General features: G+C 37.6%; 1 protein-coding gene across 14 annotated transcripts in view; it reads left to right on the top strand.

The window, feature by feature from the left end:
* slc22a21 (solute carrier family 22 member 21) overlaps positions 1–16,718 on the top strand; it is a 67,388-nt gene extending 50,670 nt beyond the window's left edge. For 6 of the 14 annotated variants that reach the window (XM_051876722.1, XM_051876721.1, XM_051876720.1 and 3 more), the window contains exons 8-10: positions 1,671–1,853; positions 7,100–7,235; positions 7,510–7,819. In XM_051876722.1, coding sequence (XP_051732682.1) covers positions 1,671–1,853; positions 7,100–7,235; positions 7,510–7,582 — 392 coding nt within the window. In that variant the 3' untranslated portion in view covers positions 7,583–7,819. Of the gene's footprint in view, positions 1–1,670; positions 1,854–2,243; positions 3,791–7,099; positions 7,238–7,509; positions 7,820–9,434; positions 9,526–11,301; positions 11,369–11,477; positions 11,530–11,615; positions 11,739–11,908; positions 12,032–12,123; positions 12,182–15,589; positions 15,792–15,893; positions 16,149–16,237 lie in introns of those variants that run through there. The other 8 variants (XR_007927051.1, XR_007927048.1, XR_007927047.1 and 5 more) reach the window with 8 other exon arrangements.
* The last annotated feature ends 315 nt before the right edge of the window (positions 16,719–17,033 follow it).

Raw genomic sequence — 17,033 nt, 5'->3', positions numbered from 1 at the left:
TTCATCCAGATCCTTAAGCAGGTCCACACTGGTAGGCTTGCAACACAGCCACTGTGTCTGAAAGGAAGACTAACAGGAACTGCACGTTTATGGCCAGCCAGAAATTACTCGTCTAAACGCCCACAAGCGATCTGCAGCCAGGGGAGACCTAATCTCTCTGTAGGGTGGGCCATAACTTCAAGCAGCTCCAGAAACGTGGGGTAGGCCAGCTAATAGGGCTCCATAAGCATATCTTCACCCTCCACAGCCACATCTTGCTCTTCCTGGCTGGAAGCCAAAAGAGCGTTGTCTGCTAGATTGGATGACTTGTTTAGAGAAAGCACATCCGCATCTAGCAGTCGGGGAACAAGTGATATCCATACCTCAATCAAATTCCTCCGCCAGCTCTACCTGCAATCCCCCCGATCTGATACCCCACTGGGCCTCGGCTGCAGCAGGTCCAGGTCTCGGGTTGCAGATGCCTGTCCTAATTTCCTTGAGAAAAGGGACAAACGTGAACAGAGCTTATTCTGCCTGCTCGAGAACAGAACTTGCGTGATCCTCTCCGAGACAATCAACACACAAGTCATGTGTATCGTCCAGTGTCAGATAACGCTGACACGGTGACACACACTTCCTGAAACACTCGTCAGAGGATGCATCCATAATCCCTAAATCACGCTTCAAAACAAACAGTTTCCTGAAGACAAAGAAGCTGATGATGTCTATTACAGGTGCCCTTATATACTCATGGCAGCACCAGTAATAACATCACAGACTGTGGTCGGCCAATGACATTGTTGCGTTTAAACACGTGCTTCAGACACCGGTCACGGCGGAGGTGTTCCCCAAAGTGGAATTTTTGTAGGCTGGTCGTTTTTGCCCAGGAACATCAGAAGTGTAACAAGATAGGAAAAAATCACCAAAAATTACAGAATATTTGGGCAAGTAGTTATACCCTGAGTGAGTAAAGTCAGTAAGTTTTTGTCCAATGCCATATAACATTATCTAGCATTTTTGGGAAAAAGAAAATCCTCTCTGGGTCAAAATGATCCAAACACAACCTGAGGATTATACCACCATTTGCTGGATTTTCTGACAAACTTTGGCATGACAGCATGGTAATGAGGATTTGTCCATCTAATAATGTGTTTTGATTTTAGACACACTACAAAAAAAACAGGATTGTTCTCTTGTTTTCTAGTGCAAATATATTTAAACATTCTTAAATGAAGATACATTTACTTGAGAAAACTTAAAAAACCTCTAATACAAATGCCATTTGATTTTTTTATTTGATTTTTTTATTTTTCACTTTTTTACTGCCATGAAAAGCATTAAAATATAAACAATCAATCAGTCATTTACTTGAAAAGCAAAATCACATATTAAGTCTCATTTTCTGAAATGCAAATGTATCAATAATAAGAAGTAAAATATCTGTCAGTGGGGTCAGAAAAGTAATATTGTTTTTTCTGACCCCATTGACAGATATTTGTTCTTGTTTTAAGCATAAACTCACTTAATTTTGACACATTTTTCAGAAAATATATCTTCAGTCATTTTGCTTCTGCAGTAAATGCATCTTGTTTTAAGAATGAAAACAAGAGAGATACTGAGGAAGAATATAATTTTTTTTGCAGTATTTGGTCATTTTATGGATGTTATGTTTTGTCTCTTTTAACCTGTAGATCTGAGTTCTGTTACCACTACTCTAGTGATGCTGGGAAAGTTCAGTCTGTCGGCAGCGTTTGCGATCGTGTACCCAGCGACTGCAGAGCTGTACCCCACCATTGTGAGGAGCACGTCTTTAGGAATCTGCTCCATGGCATCCAGAGTCGGCGGCCTTTCTGCACCATACGTCATCTACTTAGGTCACTGAACTCTAGTCTCTATAACCTCTTCTATCTCACCTACTAAATCCTAGATCTTCTGTGAATGATCTAGTTCTTCATGTAAGGAAGGATTCTGTCGCTCAGAAAGGCTATCCCACTGGATCACATTCACAGAAGCTAGTATTTTTGTCGCATTTTCCACTACAATTATCTAAACGTTCTTAAACCGTAGCTATTGTTCGGACACTCTTGCTTACTTCTCCACACTTTGCTCTCTCGCTTTTATTTTATATCTATAAATATATTTTATATATTTTAACTTTACCAATTGAGCACAGTGCTCAAACAACAAAGCTTGGCACCAACACTAAAACTAGAAACTTTTGTGACCGGAATAGTATTTTATGGGGATTTTTTTTATCTGACCAGGTTCCTACTGAATTTGCTGCACAAACTGCCATAGACTTCTCCTAAAGTTTGCAGTTTTTGAAATACATTTACTTGCGGTCCTGTCAGAACTGCCAGAAAACACAGGAAAGCTTCATCAGCTGCTCATGTTACAGCCGAGTCCAGCACCCTGATAGCCCTTACAAAAAATAAGTATACTTCAAGTTCATTTTATTAAGTATACTTAAGTAAAGTTCTAAGTATACTTTTAAGTATACTTTCCCCCTGGTTTCACAGACAAGGATTAAGCTAGTCCTAGACTAAAATGCATGTTTGAGCTGCTTTAACTGAAAGCAACTTGCACTGACATATCTTAAAATGACAGTGCATTGTTTTATCTCAAGATGCACACCAGTAATGTTTTTTTCTAGTTTATAAAAGCTACCTAAATGCCCTAATTGAACAAAGACCTAATTCTGGCTTAGGCTAAACCCTGTCTGTAAAACCAGGCCTTTATGTAGTAAGTATACTAATATCAGTGTAGTAGTAGTATACTTGCAAGTGAACTGTTTCAATACTACTTGGGACTAAACTGGTCCACTTTTTAGTGTATAAAACTATACTTTTAAGTATACTTTAAGTAAATGTTGAGTACACAACTAGTTTACAACTAAGTTTTTCATTTGTACTGCATCTGTACTACAAGTGAACTATATAGGTATCCTGATAGTTTACTAGTCAAATACTTCTAGAACATTTTTTTAGTTTATGAAAGTACACTTATGAAAGTGTACTCTCAGTAAACTACTAGTTTAGTAGTTTTATACTGCAAGTATACTTGTAAGTTTTCTTTAGGTGAACATAACATTCCTATAGTTAACTATTTATATATTATTTTATCTTTAAGGATGCTACTATGTTCCTATTTAGGTATTAATTTTTATACTTGAAATGTACTATATGTTTATGGTCTAAATAGATTGCTCCACAAAACATGCAACATGAGAGGGCTGAACTTTATTGACAACTTCAGTCTTTTCTGGATTAAAAGACAACTGTTCACATCAGACGGCCTCCACCCAAACAAACATGACCACAGGACTTCACTTCAGCACCTGAATGTGAATGACACCCTACAAGGACAATGATAACACCAAGCAGCCACAACAAGCACTGCTCACGGACACAATCTCAGCTGAGCCTGCCCAAAAATTTTCCCTACAGAGAGATTGTGATGAACTACAACTGCTCCAAGTTTCGACACCCAAGGATACCCTCTTGGGAAAAGTGAGGGAAGCCAGGATAACATATTTCAGCTCCAATTACACCAGAGACACAGCCCCTCTCACCACACACATTATCCCTCTTTCCTGCATCCTCGCTTCTGAGCTTCTCAGAGAGAATGGAAGAACTGGTGAATGCCGGAACCAAACTATCTATCGCTGCGAGCCCCTAGATATCAACCAAAAAGTGGCAAGCCCCACAACCACCAAAGCCTGTGGGCCCAGCTCGCCCTCCCCCTCCTCCTGTGAGAGCTCTTCGGCCTCTGCCTCAACACCAGGGCCCGCACACTCCTCCATCTGCTCTAGGTGAACCAAAAACAACTGATAACAGCTCTCACTGATATGTGTCGGGTCCCTGGTATGATAATAGTTACTGTCTCATATGTTTACAGAACAAGCAGGAACTCAGTGTGCCTGTAGCTTTCTCTATTTCTGTTCTGTTATATGATAGAAAGTCTAAAGCCTTCTCATGTTGTACAGCAAACCCGTGTAATTTGCTGCCTATTAAAAGTCAATCTGAGATTGCTGTGGGGACAAAAACTGACACTGTTAAATTAGCACTTTTAATCATCCGCAACAAACTTATAGTCATTAACATCAACACAACAACCTAGATTTTATGCTTCTAAATGAAACATGGCTAGAAGACAGCTGCAGTGCAACAGTCCTCAGTGAAACAGCCCCTCTAACTTTACTTTTATGAGTGTCTGCAGAGCTGTCAGGAGAGGTGGAGGTGTAGCTGCTCTATTTAAAGATGTCTATCAATGCAAGCAAGTGTCATGTGACGATTACTTGTCCTTTGAATATCTAAGTATAGCTATGGAACTAGGCACAGCTCGTCAAATCTTCTTTTTAGTCATTATAAACAGCAACTTAAACAGTACCTGCACTCTTTTTGCTACTGTTGAGAGACTAACAAATCCCCAAGTCAGATTCCCAGTGAAATGCTCTCAGACAGCTAGACGTGTGCCGATATTTTCGGTAATACGATATGTCGCAGTAATGAATATGCACGATATTGTTATCGTGGGCACTTCAAAATACTGTGAATAATTATTTATTCACATTTTTATAATGCATTTTAAGAATATTTTCCCCATCAACCATATAAAATGCACAACACCGCTGTATTCTGCGTCAAAGGGACACGCACTGATGTAAACAAGCCCAATGTACATGAGAAGCACATGGAGGAACGAGTGAAGGAGACACGCTGAATGAAAGTGCACGTTCACTCTCTGACAGCAGAGGGCGCTGATGGAACAGCAGAAGTGCAGCGGTTACCCCGGAAACCCTGTAAACAAAGCAGCTGCTCTACTGAACAGTAATTAAAATGCTTCAAACAATGTTGTTCATCACAGCACCAAATACTTAAACACTTAATAGGCAATTTACTTTCAAACTTAAACATTTTTATATTTTAATCTGGACTACAACATGCCCTGTAATGACTGAAAATGTTCTGATTATTTGTTATTGTTCAGTAACACTTAGTGACATAAGACTTCATAAGCGAACACGTTAATTCATTATCACCAAACTGACAATGAAAAATACTTATAAAGCAATTATTAATGTTAATTTCTTAGTTAAAGTTTAATAACATTACTAAAATCAAAAGATGTTACTATTATTTAATGGACCTGAGCTAAAACTAACAATGATCAGTTTTTTTTTAACTAACATTAACAAAAATAATACCTTCTGTAACAAATGTAGCTATTGCTCATTCTTAATCTTAGTTAATGCATTAACTAACGTTAAATAATGAGACTTTATTGTAAAGTTACCTGTTATTCTTTATAATTCTTTTGCACATTAATCTGTTTGAAACATTTTACTTTAGAATTTTTTTGTGTGTATTATTTTATTTAAATATTCAGGTTTTTTTTGTTATAAGAAAAAGAATTCTTAAACCTGTTATAGTGTGACAACACTTTTTTTGCAACTTATTTTAATATTGTGATATTACCATATACCGTGATAAAAGCTTCAGCAATTAAAAATTTGATACCATCAACATGCCTACAGACAGCAAATGCAGTGAGTTTGCTTCCTTTTTTTCCTGAGAAGATCAATAATATCAGAAATGCGATCAGCTTATCTTTGTGTTGTGCTGAGGTCAGACAGACTCGTCCACAATTTCAGAAATTAGTCACTCTGTCTGATTTTGAGGCAATTGATGGTAAAATCTTGAAAGAAACTGTACAGCATTTTAAAACATCAACCTGAGCCCTTGACACACTCTCTTTTTTTCTGATCTCCTAGAAGTGGTAATCTTCCTTTCATTGGCAAGATAATCAAAAAAGTTGTTTTCAATCAGCTGAACAAATTCTTAAGCTTGAATGGATACTTTGACAACTTTAAATCTGGTTCCCGACCACATCATAGTAAAGAATCAGCACTCATAATAAATTATATTCGCCTCAATACAGATACAGGCAAAATATCAGTGCTGATACCACATGATCTCAGTGCTGCGCTTGACACTGTCGATCACAACATACTCCTTGACAGGCTGGAAAACTGGGTCGGGCTTTCTGGAATGGTCTTAAAATGATTCAGGTCATACTTAGAAGGGAAAGGTTATTATGTGAGTATCGGTGACCATAAGTCTGAGTGGACATCCATGACATGTGGAGTCCCACAAGGCTCAATTCTTGGACCGCTGTTGTTCAACCTATATATGCTGCCACTGAGCCAAATAATGAGAAAGAACCAAATTGCCCATCACAGCTATGCAGACGACACCCAGATTTACCTTGCCCTCTCACCTAACGACTGCTCCCTGTGCCAATGCATTGATGAAATTAACAGTTTGATGTGCCAAAACTTTCTTCAGTTAAACAAAGACAAAACTGAAGACATCGCATTTGGAAACAAAGATGAAGTTTTCAAGGTGAACACAGACCTTGACTCTAGGGGTCAAACAACAAAAAAATCAAGTCAGGAATCTTGGTGTGATTTTGGAGTGAGTTTCAGTAGTCATGTAAAAGCAATCACTAAATCAGCATATTATCATCTCAAAAATATTGCAAGAATTAGATGCTTTGTCTCCAGTCAAGACTTAGAGAAACTTGTTCATGCTTTCATCTCCAGCAGGGTGGATTGTTGTAGTGGACTCCTCACTGGCCTTCCCAAAGGGAGTTTAAAGTGTAAAGTTTACACACTCAATTAGGGGTGAAGAGACGCTAGGAAAGCTGATGTGTTGCTACAAGTGTAAAATCACAAACCGAAACTCTTAGACTCTTCCATTCAGATAGCGACGCCCTGAATTTAGTAATAAATGTAATCATTTTTATTCTCTGCTTTTATTATTTTTATTTCTTATGCATCTGTTGTGAACATTTTATGATTTTAATTCCTTTTCGATGTAAATCACTTTGAATTATTATTGTGTATGAAATGTGCTATATAAATAAACTTGCCCTGCCTTACCTTAAAACAAGAGACATTTACTGAAGAAGCAAAACGACTTAAGAAATATTTTCTGGAAAATTAATTAAAATTAAGTGAGTTTATGCTTTAAACAAGAAAATAATGTAGTCTGTAATAATTTCTCAAACATGCCTATCAAAACCATTTGTTGAAGTGTCTCTTGTTGTTTTGCTGCAGGAGGCTACTTCAGATCTTTGCCGTACATCTTAATCGGCAGTCTGAATGTTCTCTCCGGGTTGCTCTACCTTCTGCTTCCGGAGAGTCTGGGATCATCTTTACCAGAGACTATCAGTGACATGCAGACAGTAGTTTGGTAAGCCTGATAAGAGCAGCGCCCCCTGCTGTTTGCTGTGGCATTAGCAGAACTCTAAAGTTTGCTTGTATAAAAACACATACAGACTTTATGGTACCCACAAAAATGAAATGAAGTGTCATTTCTTTATTGTCCTTTAAAAAATTTTCTTTATTTAAATAAGAAATAATATAATTATAATATGAGAGTTTTCAGTTGTTTGACATTGTTGTGATATGGCACAGGGATGCACTGACTTTTGTTGTAATTATACAAGCTTGTTTGTTTTTTTCAGGTGTAAAAAAAGACATTCTACTTGCAGTGCAACCAGCAGTAAATGTGAGGAGGAGGAGTCTGAAAAATTTTAATGGATCGTAAGGATTATTAATGATTTTGAGGAATTATAAAAACTCTGTAAACTTTCCTTTTTGAAATGGTATTTTTGATTCTCACTGTAATGAAGGCATACATTTAATAACATTTGTAATAACTATTTCTGTCACATGTGATAGTTAATTTATGGAATGTTCTTTGGTCCTAAATGTGATAAAGACCACACAGAGTATGTAATAAATGTTTCCTTTTGGTACAACTTGTCAAACATATTTCGTTCTCTGTGTGTGAGTTTCTATCTTTTTCATTACTTGAGTTTAATGAAAGTCGATGTTTTTGAGTTGTTAGGCTGTTTGAGATGTTTTTAGTCAGCAAGCAGGGAGTAATGGAGACACCCCGCTAACAAAAATATGTTCTAAAAAATATGTTCATTAACTAATGAAAACATTATTTCTGAATGTTCAAAACAAATGAATGATATATAATGTTTTTGTGCTAACATTTTGAGAACATTATTAAAGACCCGATAACGCTGTAGGAATGTTCTATTAACGTTACTGGAAGAACGTATTCATAACTTTGAGAGAACCTTGCCAAAACGTCAGTGTCATGGATGTGTGTAGAAAACTTCCACAAAGAGATGCATGACGCAGAATGAACGATCAACTAAGATAACTCAGGCACTACACCTGAACATAACGGTAACACAAGATCAGAAGGCTTAAAGGGACAGTTCACCCAAAAATGAAAATTATCCCATGATTTACTCACCCTCAAGCCATCCTAGGTGTATATGAGATCTTCTCTCAGACTAACACAATCAGAGTTATATTAAAAAATATCGTGGCTCTTCCAAGCTTTATGATGGTAGTGAATGGTGCTTCTGATTTTGAAGTCCAAAAAAGTGTATCCATCCATCATAAAAGTAATCCACGTCTGCTGGAAGCTAGTTATTTTAGTTTTTAAAGATTTAAATATGGATATTGTTCTCAACTTTTTCAACTCAATTCACCTTTATTTCTACAGCGCTTTATACGATACAGATTGTTTCAAAGCAGCTTTACAGTGATTGCTAAAGAGTAGTTATTTTCCACCATTAAAATATTGGCATGCAAACGTGCTGGGATGAAACTTTTCTTTTTCAGTTAGTTGGTGTGCTTTGATTTACTATTTAAAATGAATGCCATTTTTAATGTATATAGTGTTTATTATGTTCAATAATAAAATAATCGGGTCTCTACTGCAAGAGGGATGGGAAGTTATTTTGATTAAAGATTATGAGGTAGGCCTACATTATTTATAATAATAATGATGATGATGTGCACGTAAATAATTTATAATAGGCCTACAGCAATATTCCATAAAACAAGAATTGTCATTTTTTTTTCATTGTGATTTTAGATGCTACTCTTAATGTCATTTAAGTTGTTTAATAACTTGAGGAAATATAATTGTACACTTAACCCACACATTTATTATTATTCTACCCATACTAGACGAGCACTAAAAACAGCGTTATGTTAAACGATTTCTTTTTACTTCAGAGCTTATTATTTTGGAGTAGGACTAATGAGTTACTCGCGTTGCTTGGTTACGTTCCTCGAGCGTGGACCACGCCCACTTTAACGACAGACTACCGGTAATAAAGTAGCAATGCTGATTTCAGTGTTGTAGTGTAAAAGGCGGATCTCTGCTCGATAACGTTATACGGAACCGTTCAGTTCGTTTCTCAAGTATGACTGTTAGGAGATCCGGAGTAAAAAGCGCTGAGCGCAGTGTGACGCCGATGAGAGCTGCCCCGTCATTCTCCTGTACGAGACTTTGCGTTTTTAGCTCTAATTCTGCGTTATTCATCGACTCGTTATAAATGTCATTTTTAACTCCTAGATTTCCAAACACACGGGTCTAAACGCAGTCGAAGTGCTCGTCGAGGTCGCCAGCTTTCTAAGCTAAAAGGATATGGATGCAACAAAGACAGGTGGGATTATTTACAAAACCATTAATACTAAATACTCATGAGTTACACCTGCCGAGTAGCGAGTGAACGAATCATGGGTTGTTGATATTATTATTGTTATTAAATATTATGTAATGTTTGCTCAGCAGGACTGTTTACTTTTCACCAGGGGCGATTCTGAGATTTCTATATTAGGGCTCAGCCCACAGTGAGGGTATGATTTAAAATAAATAAATAATAATGTATATTGTTTGTATACTAATGTGGGCATGAACAATACAGTAGGTTCTACACTATTTATCAAGTCAATCCCTGAATATTGAATCAATTTCTAATCATTTTAAATAACCAGCTAATATCTACATTAAGAATATAGACAAACTTTATATTTTATCTTTATACAAACTTTATATACTGTAATTGTCTAGACTGGCAATCTAAAATATTTTTTAAATATGTAGGCCTAATGTTTTAAACACTTTTTTTTTTTTTTTTTTACTGCATTTGTGCAGTAAAATTAACTTTAAAGAAGATCTACATTTAACATTTTAATTCATGGAGATAATATGGAAAATGTTTCATGCTTTAAGCCCAAAGTATACTTCACTTTTTACACGTACAAATTTCATCATCAGAAGAGTATGTTCGTACTGTACGCACACCGCCGGATTTTAGTAACCACGCGTACTTTGTAGGTCGCACATGCACATTTAATTTTTTTTGCAGTAATTAGTTTATCCACAAGGTGGCAGCTGTGCCCTGGGGGCGTCGATTCACAAGGTAGTCAAAGAAAAACTGCATAAACAGAACAGACCGGAACACATGCAAGCTGCAGCGACGATGGAGGCCTATATAGACGAGAGATTGTGTGAAGAGGTTAGAAAGTACCCTCATTTGTACTGTAGCATGAAAGGACACAAATATATTTACATGGGTTGGAACTCGTGGCGAGAGATTGCTCAAAACTGTGCATGCGTCAAATTCCTGTGTATGCGTATGAGTCAAGTATACTTTGCAAGGCTGTGCATTCAACAAAAAATGAAGTATACTCAGGGCTTTAGTGGAGGATTTCTGTCACCTGGTGGAAAACAAACACTTTTAACAGAAAAATTACCAATATAACCAGTAGATGGCTGCAGAGGACCACACATTAATTCATTTGCCATTTCCACTACCTTTTATAGTTCTTTTCACGCGTTTTGCTTTTGGATTTATTATAAAATGAATATTATAACACATTTCAGTAATTTTATTGCACTGAAGTATGAAGTATTGCAAGAGTAGGAAAAGTTACAAAGTCTCCTGCCAGATGCCAAAATCTCATGAGGCAATCACAATTAGTGTACACAATATATTATGGAGTTAATTGCAAATGAGGGATGGGTGGAAATTTAGGCTAAAACCCTCCTAAAATGGCCTAGTGATACCCCTGCTTTTCACCTCGGAGTTAGGACCGATGGCTTTTTGTTTTGCAAATGCTCAGATTGGACCAAGCTATTAATTCGATTATTGATCAGTAAACCTACTTTAATATTCATTAGCTTCACTAGTGTGGTGGAAGATGGCCTGAGCTGAGCATCATTCTGATGACTGAGCAAACGGTGCATTCAAGTCATGTCGGAATTATCGTATTTACGAGTTGAACGCACATGAAGACCAGCACATAGTCGGACGAACTCGTAAATACGAACTTCCCAGCAGGACTTGAACTCAACATATGGGAGTGGACCATACTAAAGAGATAACTCAGTGCATAATGTTTCTTTATTTCTATTGTCATATTGTGAGAATTTCAAGTTTCAGGGTAGTGAAGGCAGATGGAAGATGTCTGAATGGAGGAACGTTGACTTCAGATCACGATGAGGTACGAGAGCTCTGATGTCACTGACTGAACACTAACTAAGAGTTCTTGTGGAGTTTTGGACAGCCGAATGGTGGATAAAGAGCGTAACTATACTCTCGTCTGCTCTCAGCAGGGCACATCTGCTGCCGGCACCTCCGAGAACTTCAGCCAGGACTCCACAAGTTGGTTCTGAAGCTCCCAGTTCAGTGTTTTGTGCAGTTACGTTTCCTCACAGGCCTGTGAAAACCCGTTCTCTGTCACTGAGCAGGTATAACGATGCCCTCTGGTGTCTCCAGCTTCCTATTGGATTGCTTGGATGTCGATTCTCCAGCTTCAGATGAGGACTCGACGCTTTCATCCATCGAGGAGTTTCGCAAAGCTGACAATTATGGTATAATTAATACGTTTGAGAACTCTGGTTAAATTAGGAGTAGTTTACTTCACCCAAACATTACAGTTGTTCCAAGCGTTCAATCTGTACAATTCATTAAATACAGTGTTTGACTTTCTAGTGTTTTCATTGAACATTATTAACTGTAAACTTGTTTGTGTGTCTCTCAGATGGAGGAAGTGCCTTACTTGGAGATGGATTGATGAACGGTGTGAAAAATTCCACTCTTCTTGATCTCAGTCATGCGCAGGATATCGCTCTGCAGCCGCTTCCAAACCTCTCCTCCATTCTCGGTATGTCATCATGGCTGCGTTTCATTCAGATCTGATCGTTTCACACAAACGTTTCAGTGCATGAGAGGCTGTTTCTCGTTCATTTCCTGCAGAACTGTCATCAGACCCTGCTGAAGAGAAAGAGAAAGAATTTTCTTTGTCACCTATTAGGTAAAGCTTTTATGCACACATTTTTACACAGATTGGTTTGAGAAGTCTAAGCATTTTTTAAACATTTTATTTAAAAAAACGTAGTGTAAAATTTTTAGATGACTATTCAAATATACAGGTGCTGGTCATATAATTAGAATATCATCAAAAAGTTGATTTATTTCACTAATTCCATTCAAAACGTGAAACTTGTATATTATATTCATTCATTACACACAGACTGATATATTTCAAATGTTTATTTCTTTTAATTTTGATGATTATAACTGACAACTAAGGAAAATCCCAAATTCAGTATCTCAGAAAATTAGAATATTACTTAAGACCAATACAAAGAAAGGATTTTTAGAAATCTTGGCCAAATGAAAAGTATGAACATGAAAAGTATGAGCATGTACAGCACTCAATACTTAGTTGGGGCTCCTTTTGCCTGAATTACTGCAGCAATGCGGCGTGGCATGGAGTCGATCAGTCTGTGGCACTGCTCAGGTGTTATAAGAGCCCAGGTTGCTCTGATAGTGGCCTTCAGCTCTTCTGCATTGTTGGGTCTGGCATATCGCATCTTCCTCTTCACAATACCACATAGATTTTCTATGGGGTTAAGGTCAGGCGAGTTTGCTGGGCAATTAAGAACAGGGATACCATGGTCCTTAAACCAGGTACTGGTAGCTTTGGCACTGTGTGCAGGTGCCAAGTCCTGTTGGAAAATGAAATCTGCATCTCCATAAAGTTGGTCAGCAGCAGGAAGCATGAAGTGCTCTAAAACTTCCTGGTATACGGCTGCGTTGACCTTGGACCTCAGAAAACACAGTGGACCAACACCAGCAGATGACACGGCACCCCAAACCATCACTGACTGTGGAAACTTTACACTGGACCTCAAGCAACGTGGATTGTGTGCCTCTCTTCCTCCAGACTCTGGGACCCTGATTTCCAAAGGAAATGCAAAATTTACTTTCATCAGAGAACATAACTTTGGACCACTCAGCAGCAGTCCAGTCCTTTTTGTCTTTAGCCCAGGCGAGACGCTTCTGACGCTGTCTGTTGTTCAAGAGTGGCTTGACACAAGGAATGCGACAGCTGAAACCCATGTCTTGCATACGTCTGTGCGTAGTGGTTCTTGAAGCACTGACTCCAGCTGCAGTCCACTCTTTGTGAATCTCCCCCACATTTTTGAATGGGTTTTGTTTCACAATCCTCTCCAGGGTGCAGTTATCCCTATTGCTTGTACACTTTTTTCTACCACATCTTTTCCTTCCCTTCGCCTCTCTATTAATGTGCTTGGACACAGAGCTCTGTGAACAGCCAGCCTCTTTTGCAATGACCTTTTGTGTCTTGCCCTCCTTGTGCAATGTGTCAATGGTCGTCTTTTGGACAACTGTCAAGTCAGCAGTCTTCCCCATGATTGTGTAGCCTACAGAACTAGACTGAGAGACCATTTAAAGGACTTTGCAGGTGTTTTGAGTTAATTAGCTGATTAGAGTGTGGCACCAGGTGTCTTCAATATTGAACCTTTTCACAATATTCTAATTTTCTGAGATACTGAATTTGGGATTTTCCTTAGTTGTCCTTTATAATCATCAAAATTAAAAGAAATAAACATTTGAAATATATCAGTCTGTGTGTAATGAATGAATATAATATACAAGTTTCACTTTTTGAATGGAATTAGTGAAATAAATCAACTTTTTGATGATATTCTAATTATATGACCAGCACCTGTATATATAGGAACAATATCACACCCGTAGCCATGCGATATGGCTGTATATCAGCACGGCTGTGGTTCGGCTGTAGGTAATCACAGTGTGTTGATCTACAGCCATATTTTTGCACGGCCATGAGTGTGATATTGTGTTTATACAACAGTTCGACGGCACGAGTGTGTAAATAAATAAGAACAACAATGGAGTGTCTTTAAAACCCTCTTTAGTACAGAACTACTTCCTTCCACCACGGATTCAAATCTCAAGTTGACAGTTGTGACCAAGCCTCCGTTACTAATTATAAAACGTCACTTTAGAACTAGTAACTAATGAATGTTGAGTAGCTCCATTGAAACTCATTGTATTTTCTATAGTATTATAGAGAGAGAGAGAGATCGCCTGAGCGAGCATTACCTGTGTCTGATATAACATTCACTCTTCAGGTCGATGTCCATAATATTATATCCATTATAAAAATCCATTTGAATGTCCACAGAGGAAAGTGATATTTGTATTTGTCCTTTTCACAGTGGAAAAGGGAATTTTCCATAACATACAGCGCTAAAACAACGTCCTTTGTTTACAAAAGTCCTTTCAATTTAAAAGTCTCTTGTGACTGACTCATTCACTAGTAAGTTTTGCCGCCAACTAATGGTATATAAATGTAACTTTCACTCAATCCATAATATTACGCACTACCAGACCCTTTCTCAATACCAAATACAACTTACTATTTATATAAAATAATATTTATTGAACAAAAATATTTAAATGAACAACAATAGCCATTATAAATGACAACAGGAAATAAACACAATTGTACAATTCAGTCAAACGTACAAAAGCAGTGCTCTACAGGATGTTAAATATAGCCTCAATATTAAATTATTAAATTGAACATAGCCCAATTCGATTTGCTCAGGAACAAGTAATAGATTAATAAGACCAAACACTGCCCGTTTTATGTACCCAAAATGAATTATATCTCATGTTTAACCACTATAAAAGGCAGTGGCAAATCCCTGAAGCACTGGCTGAGATGAAGCTGTTCTCGGCGGGTACACGAGCACTGAACGACCGCTGACGGCCTGGAGCTCACATCTCCGCAAACGTCTAAACAAATTGTAAAATAGGCGCTATGATTGAATATGAGTAACATATTTCAGGTCTAAACAACTACATTCTCGCCTAAAAACTCTTAAAACTACAGTCCGTACAACATGTGTAGTATTTGTAAAAAATACAGTGGATTTGTTCGGCCGCCATAACAGTCGCTTCAAGCGGAGTGATACAAACGGTGAAAAGGTAAGAGTGCTGTTATCACTAGAATATCACACGGCTCTCAGCCAATCAGATTCGAGAACCAAAAATAAAAAATGCACAGAAAAACAAAAAACTGACAGGAAAATGCCTACATTGACTACAATAATCAGTTATTAATATTTAGTTTGTTCTCTCTTGTTTTTTCATGTGTTCATAATTTCTGGCCAAAAATTATGTCACAATTTGTCATGTTTCATTGTGTTTCATCACAAATAAAACATTCGACTCCAAGCACAACTACACAATATGCTTACAAAATCTTAATAATATTTGATTTTCAATATTTCTATTCAATTTTTCTTCAACTTTTGGCCACACTGCTGTATATATGTGTGCTGATCTGCTGCTCATCACAAAGATTATATGCTGTATTTCTCAGGCTCTCTCCTGTACGTGTGTCCTCTGAACGCTTGGCCTCAGATGTTGCGTCAGGTACGTGTTTCACTCCGTGTGTCAGTTACAGTAGATGACATGACTGAGTTAATAAAGATCTGTTTCCTTGAGGAGGAGTGTTGAGATCAGTGGAGGAGAGAACACCTGTGAGCACCAGACCTGTACTTCTGTCCCCTGTTGGGAAAAAGGTGATTAATACTCAGAGTGTGTGTGTGTGTGTGTGTGTGTGTGTGTGTGTACAGTATCATAACTCAACATCCACAGGTTAATAAGAACGTTTTCTTTTTCAGTGTTTTGCAGAGAAGAGAAAACTAATAAAATGCAGAAAAGTGACGTTCAGTGATATTGTGAGGGTTCGAAACGTGTCAAGCCATAAACATGATAAGACAGAGCAGCAGGACGAGCGGGTTCAGCCGAAATCAGAGGAATCCTCAGATATTCCCTCAGGGCCTGTGAGGTTCTTTGACTTTGCAGATGAGTTTGATAGAGAAGCCTTTTTCCACAGACTGAAACAAACACGCTCGTTTACGTTTCCTGCCAAACCGGTAACTCTTTTCCTTATTCCCCTTAGAGACACTTTTGACACTGAACGGGGATTCGTGATCCTTTCGGCATGTTTTTCTGTTTTTTATAGATCCTCTCCACCATCTGAGAGGACTTCAGCACAAGTGGAGTTTGATCGGGAGTTCAGGAGCAAATCTGACCAGCAGAGGGCAACTCAGACTCGCAGTGAACAGCGTTAGATTTCTACACATATTTTATCTGAATATAATGCCCATGCAGTGTTTTTGGCTTTGCTGTGCTCCTGAAGACCTCAAGAGAGATGAATATGTATTTATCTGGGTCAGACTGTTCAAGAAAACATAAAGGGATGATTAATATACAACTTGTCCTCTTATGGAACATACCTATGTGAAATGAAGTCGAGTTATGAAATCTGTACTTAACTGATGATTTTAATGCAGTACTGAAAATGAGAAGCTAATGATGCCTTGCAGTGCCAGCTGAAGTGGAATTTAATGGGAAGAGAAACTTATAAATGAAATTATTTATATTAGATGTTTATGTGTAAAAGATTAACAAATACTAAAAGACAAATAAAGAATATTGTGCAACTGATCTTGATTTACCAAAATCTTTTTTTTGTGCATAAAAAGGATGAAACGCTCGTGTCTCATGAGTTTAATGCCTTGCATTGGGTGCAATATTTATGAAAAATCATGCTTTGGTGAATCATAAATACGACATACTAAGTCATAATTTTGATCTTTTGTATATACTATAATTGTCATGCCATTATTATGATAAAAAGTTGGAATTATGACATACTATGTAATAATTATGAGGTTTCAAAGTCAAAATTATGTGCAAAAGTTGAAATTAGTCATAATTATGACTTTTATGTTATGATTATGAGTTTTACTTCATAA

This window comes from Ctenopharyngodon idella, chromosome 21 (assembly GCF_019924925.1).
Source record: "Ctenopharyngodon idella isolate HZGC_01 chromosome 21, HZGC01, whole genome shotgun sequence".
Lineage (NCBI taxonomy): Eukaryota > Metazoa > Chordata > Actinopteri > Cypriniformes > Xenocyprididae > Ctenopharyngodon > Ctenopharyngodon idella.
Note: the sequence above shows the minus strand (reverse complement) of the source record. Positions and strands in the feature narration are given on the sequence as shown.